Source organism: Solanum dulcamara, chromosome 4 (genome assembly GCF_947179165.1).
Source record: "Solanum dulcamara chromosome 4, daSolDulc1.2, whole genome shotgun sequence".
NCBI lineage: Eukaryota > Viridiplantae > Streptophyta > Magnoliopsida > Solanales > Solanaceae > Solanum > Solanum dulcamara.
Window position 1 is genome coordinate 55,369,822 of NC_077240.1, and position 12,500 is coordinate 55,382,321.

The 12,500-nt window shown below is 35.5% G+C and overlaps 1 protein-coding gene across 1 annotated transcript; it reads right to left on the reverse strand.

Annotated features, from left to right (window-relative positions):
• Nucleotides 1–225: 225 nt before the first annotated feature.
• Nucleotides 226–2,259, reverse strand: LOC129885022 (WUSCHEL-related homeobox 11-like). The gene is made up of 2 exons (XM_055959265.1): nucleotides 1,619–2,259; nucleotides 226–419 (listed from the first exon to the last, which is right to left on the reverse strand). Exons 1-2 carry the CDS (start codon nucleotides 2,217–2,219, stop codon nucleotides 226–228), a joined length of 795 nt encoding a protein of 264 aa, XP_055815240.1. The 5' UTR covers nucleotides 2,220–2,259.
• Nucleotides 2,260–12,500: the final 10,241 nt, after the last annotated feature.

A 12,500-nucleotide genomic window follows, 5' to 3' on the forward strand; every position in this document is an offset into this window, starting at 1 on the left:
CGCAATAAGAATTGAGGACTCCTTCATTATCTAGCTCATAAGCTAGCACATAATCTTTAAAATGCAAATTGCAGGCACCTCCCCTTTAAAATTATCTCATAAGCTAGCACGTAATTTTTGAAGCATAAAGAGACATAAAAAGATACCGAATTTATGTTGATCTTAATGCACGATTCCAGAATAATTGAAAGGAAAAAAGAGAGGGTGTTGGCAATTTGGTGGGAGTTAATGGTAGCTTACCAGGAAGTAGCTTTCACCATGCTGCAAACTCTGAACAATAAAACCAAATTCATTAACTGGGAGTGGCAACCCAGAGGAATGATACAAGACTAAGTTTTCTGGACCGAACATAGCTTTCATGTCAAGTGGCCCTCTGGGCAGCTCAGTTGCTAATCCATTAATAAAAACTGTGATGAACCCTGAAACAGTATGTCATTGTACTTCAGTAACATGCGCTGAAACACAAGTGACTAGTAAAATAGTATTTCCCCCGCTTCAATTTGTTCCTTTATTTCTTTTTTATCCGTTCAAATTTTTTTCCTTTTTTAGTAACCTTTAAATTTCACTTTTCTAGCTATGTGATATACTTAATACTACAAAATTAAAAGTCATTTTAATATATTCTACCTATTTTTATTTCAAGATACAAAATTCAAAAAAATCTTTTTACTTTTCTTGAATTATATATCGAATTACAAACGGACAAACAAATTAATACAAAAAAAATAGTAGTAAATATTCAAAAGAAAAAAAAAACAAATTGTGTTGTTATGATGTAATCTTTTCTTTTTGCTTGAAAAATGAAATTTATAAGTATATACGTATGATTTATGAAACCGAGATAACATCAAAATTTGCTCTAAAGATATGACTAGAGCCATCAGGTAGGATATGTAATACTTCCTCCATTTGAGGAGGAATGAATTACTTATGAATTTTCGAGATGACGCACATTCTTAAGAAAATTATTAATAACATTAATTACACGATAATTTATTAATATTATTTTTTTGCTTATTTCCAGTTTATTTTAAAATTTTAAAAACTAGAGATAAAAATTTCATTGAAATATGAAAATAAATACATCCTTAGATCTGTAAAAATTTATTCAATTTCGACTATAAAAAAATCTAGAAATTCATTTATTTTGGATCAGAGGCAGTGATTCTCTAAAATTTTCATTAAAATAAGAAAATTAATACATTCTTAGATTTTTAAAATTTATTCAATTTCGACTATAAAAAAAATCTAGAAATTCATTTAGTTTGGATCAGAGGCAGTGATTCTCTAAAATTTTCTTTAAAATAAGAAAATTAATACATTCTTAGATTTGTAAAAAATTATTCAATTTCGACTAAAAAAAATCTAGAAATTCATTTAGTTTGGATCAGAGGCAGTGATTCTCAAAGTTCACTCAGACACTTTTTTTCCTTAGAAATTGTTACTGCCTTTTACCCCCCCCCCCCCCCAAAAAAAAAGTTCCGAGTGGCAAGCAGAAAAATGCCACCGTTTATTGTGAGAAAAAAGTTTTTAACAAACTCAAACACTCATTAATAGATACTTGTGGTTAAAAAAAATGGTGCACCAATGATCACTGGAACTTGAGCAAGAGCAATACCGGTTTGGTAGTGCAAGTTGGGATCGTCTGTTGGTGAGCACAAAATTGAAGTGACAGAAGAGTTTTGCTCAATTTCCGGAAGACCCATTTGATTAGAAAAGGGTATGAGGCCATCATTTGCATTTCCCACAACTCCTCCACAAGAAGAAGACGAAGAAGAGGAGGAGGAAGAGGAACCAAGAACAAGATAATTGGAAGGTGCAGTCATAGGGAAAAAAACAGATGAGGGGCAAAAATTTGCAGTAGTAGGGTCAAGCTGAATTGCACCGCTTCTACTAGATGTTGCTGATTGTTCTCCTCCACCTCCACTACTGTCGGTGGCAGCACTAGGGGTCGCTTGAATTTGTCGCTGACGACGGCGAGACCTTGACCGGCGGTTTTGGAACCAATAGAAGACATTTGCATCTCCAACGGCGCCAAACTGCTCCAGGATTTTCCGGATTCTCACTGTTTCGTCTTTTGGTGGATTTACCATCCCACTATTGAAGATGGACTCAAGTATTAGGATTTGTTCCGGCTTTGGGTTCCACCTTGATCTCACTGGTTGGTTTCTTTCACAAGGCGAGTTTGACGAGGTAGAGTCCTGCACTTCATCTTCCATGGCTGAACGGTGGAGAGAGAGACGCAAAACTCAAACAAGGGAAAAGATATTATACTGAAGAATAAGGTACACTGAAGGTTGTCTACATCAAGGGAATTCTTTATAAAGGGAATGTTACTTGCACGAAATTACTGTCCTGTCCTTTACAGGGAGATGCTTAATTAGTTCAATTGCAGTAAGTGTATTTTTCATCAACAGAATAATACAAAACGTAGTTTTCATGTGTATAGTACCAATTGATACATCTTTCGGCGTCGAGTTTCATTCGAATAAAGTCTAAATTTGTCTTGACATTAGGTTTCCCTCATAAGAGGGGAATAGTTTTTTTTATTAGTGAGGAGAGATAGTAAAGTTAGGAATTTCGTATTTACTATGGAATAATAATCAAAGTATAAGATAATAAGAGATGTAGTCAAATTAGTTGTGAAGAGAAAACATGCATCTTGATTTTATTCATTAGGTCCACTTACTAACAGTTAAACATATTTGTTAAAAAATAAGCAAAATCAATAATGCAAGTGAATAAAATCTCATGAAGAAATAGATCGCTCTGATGATGAGTGATTGCACAGGATTCGGCATGATTAGAATGACGTTGATCTCAGTTTTGAGATGGTTTCAGTTAGTACATGTAATGAGATGAAGACTTTGTAAAAATATGAAAAATTTGGAGCACTGAAGTATAAGCGTATTGCTTTAGTAGTTTTTTGAAGCTCTTATTTTTAATTGCGTTAATATTACTATTTATAAGTTACAAAGGTAAGATATGTATTTATAGAAAAGTTCCACTCGAACCTTAGAATGCTATATGCATCATCTAAAAAAATTTATAGTTAGTTTTGTTCCACGTCAAAAACTTACAGATGAAAATTTGCGAGTTTTATTATACCATGGGTGATTAGATAATATAATATATAGATTGGAATTTGATAAAATATTATTTGTATTATCTTTCTAAAATATCTTAAATAATTATGAAAAAATATTAATTACAATACATTATAATTTATTAATATTTTAATAAAATATTTATAAACCTATCAATCAATCAACAACAACTATCCAGTGAAATCCCACAACGTGGGGTCTGAGGAGGGTAAAGTGTACACAGACCTGACTCCTACCAAGGTAGGACGACTATTTTTGAAAGACTCTCGGCTCAGTAAAATCAAAAAAGAAGTCAGATAAGAATGAGAAGTTCAAAGCGATATAGAAAAGCAAGTAACGAAAGCAATCCAGATAAGATAGAGCAGTCAAAGTACTGAAAGTAATGAAAGTAATAAATAGTAATAGACATCAGACCACACGGAATTATAGTGCGCTAATACGCCTATTAATAAGGAACAATAACAAGACTATGAACTAGTCTTCTACCCTAATGTGGGTCCTCCACACCCTTCTATCTAAGGTCATGTCCTCGGTAAGTTGTAATTGCGCTATATCCTATCTAATCACCTCTCCCCAATATTTCTTCGGCCTACCCTTAACTCTTCTGAAATCATCCATGGCTAAAAATATTTATAAACCTATCTACTTAAATAAATGTATGATAATTATGCATGTACGTGGCAATTATTGATTATTACTAAATAAATGGAAAATTTTGGTGAGCTTTTCAATTAATTTCTTTTGGATAAGATTTAATCTCCCCCTCCCATTCATATTAAATAAATTGCTGCCTTACATTTAGTGAAGTTTTTCTCCACCGCCTATGAATTTAGAATGCAGTATTTCTCTCTCTCTTATACATGAGAGGTTAACTAATGAATAACGTGTCTGCTTAAGTTCTGTGTTTGTTGTGGTTTCCTTCAATATTTTTTTTTAATTTATTTGTATTTTTTTAATTTGTTATATATTTCAAATATGTTAAAAATATTATAAATTATAATAATTAACAAATTAAAATATTTAATTATATATTTAAAATTGACGTAAAGACTATAAATCACAATATAACGATTTTAAATATTTTAAAATTTTGGTTGATGTCACGATCCAGTTTTGAGATCTTAGGTGTGATACGGCGATTAGACTCCCGAGGGACCCAACCAAGTCTCTTAGCATATTGTTCATGAGCATACATAAGGTAAGTAAAATAGATAAGCAACAACATAGAAGCGGTAGTAAAGTCTCAATAAAAGGACATAAGTCTCAAACTCAAAATAAACGACAACATAGACCCTCTAAAATCCAACATGCCTCTACTAACTCGATGGGGGCACAAGACAAACTCCTACCTTACACATGACAACATAAGGAAGATGAATAGTAATAAAGGAAACAAAATAACTCATCCTCGAACCATGAGGTCTCACCATAGTGAAGGTAAACAAACTCAGCTCTACTCACGAATAGGAGGTGCACGATGATCGTCCGTCCCTACATTATAATATAATATAGGTTAAACATATGCGTTATTACATGAAATGTACTAAGTATGTGAGAAGCATGCATGAACAATGAATATAGGAAATAATCAATATAAATCATGAGGTCCATGACCAATATCTTAAAACATGAGTAAAACCATAAAAAAAACCTTAAACCATCATCATCATTGGTCAATGCATCAAAACATTCTCGTGAGAACTTTATACCTTTTCATTTACCTTGATGTGGGATAGGACCTTTACCGACATATAAGATCATATGAGCTATAACATGGAATCTGATGATCCCCACATCGAGAAGGGGAGGCTACTTTGCCACTATAGACTCCATGATGATACTTTCTCTAACTTTGTGCTATATGTGGATCCACTAGCTACGCCATATTGACATCATAAACCTACGCGGACAACATAATTAGGGACTAAAGGCTGCTATTATGATTTCCTTGGGTTACTACAATGGCTATCAGACCGATCCTTTAAGACTCTGAAATCTTGAAAGTCAGAAAATGAGGATAAAATCAAGAAAAATTAGAAAAAGCTGCAATTTTGGCACTAGGTGATGACCACGAAGGCCATCACGAGTCGTGATGAGCACCACACCTCATGGTGGGCCACTATGGTGGAGACCTTGAAGTTCAGTCCTGTAGGGTGAGGACCATGACAGGGCACCACACACCGTGGTGAGAACCACGGGTCGTGAATCCTTTCGTGGTGACCCCTCCCTTGGAGCCTCAGTACTTGACCCCAAGGCAAGTACCACGACTGGTCAACACAGGCCATAGAACATTTCACTGACCGTGGTGAGCTCCCTGGTGGTCACTCCTGCAGATCCACCTGTAGGGCCTGCACCACTTCTATGAAGAAAGTTCTGAAACTTTCCCTGCAACTCTCAGAAATCCAAAGATCAAGCCAAACATCACAGACACCACACGGACCGTGGTGAGCACCATAGACCGTGATGGGTCCTCCGTGGTGAGTCCTAGCTTCAGTTTAATGAGGTGTATTTTAGATATTTCCCATTCTTCTAAGTATGTATGTGGATGTTTTTGGGACTAGATTCACTACAGAAATATCGTAAATACTCTTTAATCTATTATTTTTCCCTCATTAACTCCCAATCAACTAAAAGACTTCTCTCTCAAGGTTCCTCTAAAGTTCATCTTCTTCATCAAGCTTTTGGCTAGGGTTTCTTTAAGAACAAGTCTCATTTTCCAATTCCAAGGTCAAATTTAATTAAGGTATGTAGGAATTGGTCCATGGGTCCCTTTCAAATATCATGAATTTAAATTGGGTTTGTAACCCTAATCTTATGAATTGCATTGGGTTATTTACATTATATTTTAATCATTGTATTTGATCATTATAAGTATGTTCCTACATGAATTACATGAATTTAAGTCCAATTATGATTTCCCATGTATGAAGCCTATTTTCTATGATGATATTATGAAGTATGGTTATGAATTCAATAATTTCAAGGTATTATCATGATTTTCATTCAAATTGATTACGCATATGAATTTTACTCTAAATCCAAGTATGAATTGTGATCATGAATTACAAGTATGTTCAAGGTTTGAATTTTATGAAAGTTATGAAGTAAGGTGACTTAGGGCCTTATGTGGTGACCTAGGATCTATCTATATGAATTATGCATTTATGATTGTAATGATGAAAGAAAAATTCTCACATTACAAGTACGTTATGAAATGGGCTATTCTATGAATTATGAAGGTTATGAACAACCTATTATATATGCTAAGTATGTTTACTATGTTATGTATTTCGTGAAATTTGACTTAGCATCGAGTGGACTTGAGGAGGGGTCCTACCAAAAGCCTTAGTACCAGCCTCATGTCTCATAAACTACATGCCACCGCAAGTTTTCTTCATGGCTTAGCTAGTGGATCCACAAATAGCGTACGTTATGACCCGCCAAGCGGGGTAGATTCTACCTTGGAAAATAGATTCCCCTTCTTTTGGTGTAGGGGTAACATTGGAATTCCATATTATAGCTTGTATGGTCTTAATGTCGGTTATGGTTCCTATCCCACATATGTATGACCTCTTAATACATTTTCATGATCTCAACTATGCTTTTCAAATGCTTTGATCATTATGAGTTTCCCATGTCTTTACTTATCTCATCTTATTATGTATTTTACCTGATCATTGCATCCCATTATTTAAGTTGCATGTCATGCAGTCATACTTAGTACATTCAAAAGTACTAATGCATATTGGTGCCTACATTATCTTATAATGTAGGGGTTGAGGTTGAGGATCACATTCTGTCACGACTCGGCCTAGGTCCTAGTCATAACACGCCGATCGAAACCCCGAAGGTCTCCAACCAAGCCTCTTGTACATATCATAAGCATACATAAGGTAAAATATAAAAGTGAAAACATCATAAGAGAGTCTAAAACCTTGAATAGAAATTTGAAAATGTCTTATGACAACATAGACTCAAAAATATGTCCAACTAGATGCCTCTAAGCATGAGTATGGGCGGGGAGCTAAGACATGTCCCTAGATCACCCTCAATATACAACATAAGAAAAAGTCTTTTGAAAAGAAAATAGTAACCAACTTGAAACTAGTCCCTGGTCAATGAGGACTCACCGCAACACCTTCGAATAGGAACGCCTACTAGTTACGTGGACGATTAGGATCTTCAACCTCAACCCCTACATTATGATACAATATAGGCAAAAGTATGCATTAGTACATTGGAATTTACTAAGTATGAGGGCGTGACATGCAACGTAAATCATGGAATGCAAAGGCCAAGTAAAACATATGATAAGATGAAATAAGTAAAGTCATGAGAAAATCATAATGACCAAAGCTTTTAAAAGCATAAATTCAAAATTATAATATACTTAAGAGATCATACATATGTGGGATAGGAAGCATAATCGACAATAAGACCATGCGAGCTATAACATGGAATCCGATGATACCCACATCAAGAAGGAGGAGGCTACTTTGCCAAGGTAGACTCCTAATCATGAACATGTGCTATTTGTAGATCCAGTAGTTAGGCCATAAAGATAAATCGTATGGTGGCACGTAATTATGAGACAAGAGACTTTATATAAGAACCCCTTGCTTTGAGCCCCTACCTCAAGTCCACATTCGGTGCTAAGTCAAATCCCACGGAATACATACATAACATAAGATCATAATTTCATATATCATAGTCATGATCATAGGTTTAAAATCATAGAGTAGTTCATTTTCATAATATAAGTGAAATGCGGGTATTGTCCTTCCACATTACAAATCATACATACATAGACATAATTCATACTTGGAAATTAGGGTAAAACTTGGATGCATAATCAATTTACTTGAAAATCATGAAATTGACTTGAAAACATGCATGATCATAAGCTTTATATTGGCCATACATAATTCATATAGATAATATTCTTTAGAAGTATAAATCAAAATACTCATAATTTACATCATTAACCCTAAAAATCAAAATAGGAGAATTTATGGAAAAACTCTTCAATTTAATTCAATAACCATCAATTTATATTAAAACAGACTCATGATCATACTTTAAATCAAAATTCATGCAATTGGAATAGAGATCACAAAACTCATAAAATACTATACTTTAATTTGATAAAAAACCTTGAAAAATTGATTGGATTTCATGGATGAAAGAATCCATGAATCAATACCCACACACCTTGAGTGAGAACACTAATTAATTTGGAAGAATTTGAGAATTTTGATGGAAATATTGAGTGAATTTGCTTGAAGTTTTCAATGGAAACCTTTGAGAGCCTTTTTGTAGAGAGAGAAATATTTGATAGATGAATTGTAGAAGAATGAATAGAATTAGAGATTTAGGTTAATTTATAGATTTGAATTAGATCCTAAAAATGTCTAGGTTCATTAACTAATAATTTGGAAAAAGTCTAAAATTCCCTTTAAAAAAACTCAATTCGGCCAGAAATCCTTCCCAGGTTCGCGATGCGGACCTATCGCAATCAACTCGGCCAGAACTGCTTCCTAGGTTCGGGACACAAACATATCGTGACCAACTTAGACAGAAATTTTCCCCAGGTTCACGACGCGGTCCTGTTGTAGACCACACTATTTTGTGGATTCTTCAAAAATCTTTCTTCCAATGTACGGGTCCTAAAAATTCATCGAGACTATTTTCCCATAGGTTTTAACCCCCTGATCGATATTCTGAACTCAGATTTTTCCAAAAAGATGAAGGATAGCATTCTTAAGGTATTTTGTGGGTATTTTTTAGGGGTGTTACACATTTCCACGTGTGGCTAGTAGAGCTTATTCCAGCAAAGTTTTGTAAGTCCTCGTCCATCGGAGACTAGTTATGAGTTGTTGTTTTCTATTACTTCCAAAGATATTTATTTCTTCTATGTTTGAGTGTGAGCTAGGGACATGTATTTTACTCAGCCCATGTTCATGTAGTAGAGGCATTGTCAGACCTATATACGAAGTCTATGTAGTCAAATTACTCTTATTTCTATGATCATGTTTAGACTCTTCTTATGTTATTTCCGCATTTACTTTACCTTATGCATGCCTTATGATATGAAAAGAACCTTGGTTAGAGCCCCTTCGGGGTTTCGATCGTCATGTTACGACTAGGCCTTAGGTCGTCTCTTGATAAACTTGGTATCAGAGCATAAAATTTAAAGATGTCTTATGGTGTCCAACATGCTGCATCAAGTAGAGTCTTATTCATGGTTTTGAAACGTGTCATATCTATGAATAGGAGGTTATAAGGCATTTTAGGAAATTCTCACTTATTTCATAATTTATTTCATTCTATTTACCCTAAGATTTCTTTTCCCTAATGATCTTCCTTTGAGATTTTTAGAAACATACCTCTAAGAAGACCACCATTGCCAAGGGGGAACAATGTTAATGAGGCCCAAGCTCCCCCAACTCCTCAAGATAATGGTCCCCTACTAGAAAAAAATGACGAATGCGGAGTTCCGGACCGCTAGTACTATACTAGCCCATATTTTGGCAAATCAAGGGCTTGCAGCTCCTCTTAATGTCCCTACTTCAGCTTCGAGGATAAGAGACTTTGCAAGAATGAACCCTTCGAATTTTCTTAGCTCAAAGATCGATGAGGATCCTCAAGAATTTATTGATGAGGTCTACAAAATAGTGAGCATAATGGGGGTGTCGGAGGAGGAGAAGGAGGAGTTGGCAGTTCAACAACTCAAAGGTGTGGCCCAAGTGTAGTATACTCAATAGAAGATGGAGAGGGTAGACGAATGACCTATTGAATGGGAAGCCTTCAAACTTCTTTTCCTTGATCGTTTTTTTCTTCTTGAGCTAAGGAAAGCTAAGGTGTTGGAGTTTATAAATCTTCTACAAGGCAATATAGGAATGAGGGACTATGCCCTCAAGTTCACCACGCTCTCTAAGTGTTCTTCTTCATTGGTTGACAACCCACGTGCCTGAATGAGTCAATTTATATCAAGGATATCTGATTTGGTTTCTAAGGAGTACCGTACCGCATTCTTATTAAGGAGATGGATATATCTCAGCTTATGACTTTTATCAAACAAATTATGGGAGAGAAACTCAAGAATATAAGAATGAGAGAGTCTAAGAGAGCCTAGTATGAAGGTGGTTTCTCACAGTCTAAGTTCGGTCGTGGCAATGGCCATTCTCAACAAGGACAAAGTTTGGGAAAGAAGTTTGTTAATGATAGGGTACCATACCCTAAGGCTCAAGGAAGAGGTGCAAATGCTACTAGTCCTTCATTTCCCAAATATAGGAGGTGTGGAAAGAATCATGGAGGGCGATGTTTGATGGGAACGTATGTTTGTTTTCGATATGGTAAAATGGGACATAGGCAATCCAAGTGCCCTTATGATACCAACAATGGTAGAGAAGGTCGTGCTCAAGGACAAGTTTCTTAAGGTGGCCAAGCTCCACAAGGTTCTCAAGCTCAACCTAAGGGTGCTCAACACAACAACTGGTTCTATGCTCTTCATGGTAGGCAGGAGGTGGAAGAGACTCCTAATGTTATTACCGGTATGTTATAGGTATTTTACTTTAATGTTTATGCCTTGCTTGATCCAGGTAAAAATTTGTCCCTTGTTACTCCTTATGTGGCCATGAGGTTTGATGTTAGCCCTGAAATATTGATGGAGCCTTTTTTTGTTTATACTCACATAGGTTAGTCAGTTATGGCTAAAAGGGTCTATAGAAAGTGTCCCATGTCAGTTTTGCATAAATTTATCCCTTTTGATCATGTTGAAGATGATATGACCAATTTTGATATTATTCTTAGTATGGATTGGTTATATGCCTTTTATGCGTCCATATGTTGTAGAACCCGAGTAGTCAAATTTCAATTTCCTAATGAGCCTATCCTTGAGTAGAATGGTAATGATTCAGTGGTTAATAATTCATTTCATGTCTTAAGGCCTAGAAAATAATTTTCAAAGGGTGTATTTATCACTTAGTGCAAGTTAGTTTGGGATGTGCATAGGTTAGCCCATTTGGGTGTACAACTGGTTGATTCGGAAGCTGGTGGTGTTAGTGTGCAAAATAGTTCCGAATCATCTCTTGTGGAGGATATAAAGGCAAAGAAAGATGTGATCCCTCTTTGGTTGAATTAAAGAAAACGGTTGCTGAAAAAGCCATTGTGGCTTTCTCCTAAGGGGGAGATGGTGTTTTGAGATATCAAAGCCAATTGTGTGTGCCGAATGTAAATGGCTTGAAAAATATGATATTATATGAAGCTCATAGTTTACAGTATCCTATTCATCCTAGTTCCACAAAGATTTATCGAGATTTGAGAGAAGTGTGTTGGTGGAATGGCATAAAAAGGGATATAGCAGAATTTGTGGCTAAGTGTCCCAATTGTCAATAAGTCAAAGTTGAGCTTCAAAAAATGGGAGGTTTGGCTCAAGACATTGAGATTGCTACTTGGAAGTGGGAAGCCTTAAATATGGACTTTGTTACGGGTTTGCCTCGTACTCGTAGGCAACATTATTCTATTTAGGTCATTGCTGACCAAATGACTAAGTCGGCTTATTTTCTCCCTGTTGGAACTTTATACTCAGCCGAGGACTATGTTAGGTTGTATATTTGAGAATTGGTGAAGTTTCATGGTGTTCCACGATCTATCATTTTTGATCGAGGTACTCAGTTTACATCTCAGTTTTAGAGATCTTTCCAAAAAGTCCTAGGTACCCAACTGAAGCTTAGTATGACTTTTCATGCACAAATGAATGGCTAGGATGAACGCACCATTCAAAACTTAAAGGATATGTTAAGAGCATTCGTGATCGATTTTAAAGAAAATTGGGTGACTATTTTCCGTTAATAGAGTTTGCTTATAATAACAATTATCACTCTAGCATTGAGATGGCTCTATTTTAGGCTTTATACGATAGGTGATGTTGATCCCCTATCAGATGGTTTGAGGTAGGTGATGTTGATTTGATAGGACATGAGTTGGTATTTGAGGATATGGAAAAAGTTAGACTCATTAGAGAAAGATTGAAAATGGCCCAAAGCCGACAAAAGCCCTATTCAGATGTGAGGAGAAGAGAACTCTTATTTAAAGTTAACAATTGGGTTTATTTGAAAATTTCACCCATAAAGGGTGTGATGTATTTTGGTAAGAAAGGAAAACTAAGTCCCCGCTATGTTGGCCCATACCATATTTTATGAAGAATTGGGAAAGTAGCTTATGAGTTGAATTTACCTTCAGATTTGGCATCAGTGCATCTGGTGTTTCATGTGTCATTATTGAGGAAGTTTTGTTGGTGATCCTATCTCTATTGTGCCATTAGACAACATTGAGGTGAAGGAGGTCTTTCTTATGAAGAGGTTTCGATTGAGATTTTAGACCGACAAGTTA

Excerpts from the sequence above, each read along its gene's own strand:
- LOC129885022 (XM_055959265.1), bottom strand. The coding sequence starts at position 2,219 with ATGGAAGATGAAGTGCAGGACTCTACCTCGTCAAACTCGCCTTGTGAA. Across the intron at positions 420-1,618 it reads CAACTTGCACTACCAAACCG|GGTTCATCACAGTTTTTATT; the intron begins GTATTGCTCTTG and ends ATACTGTTTCAG.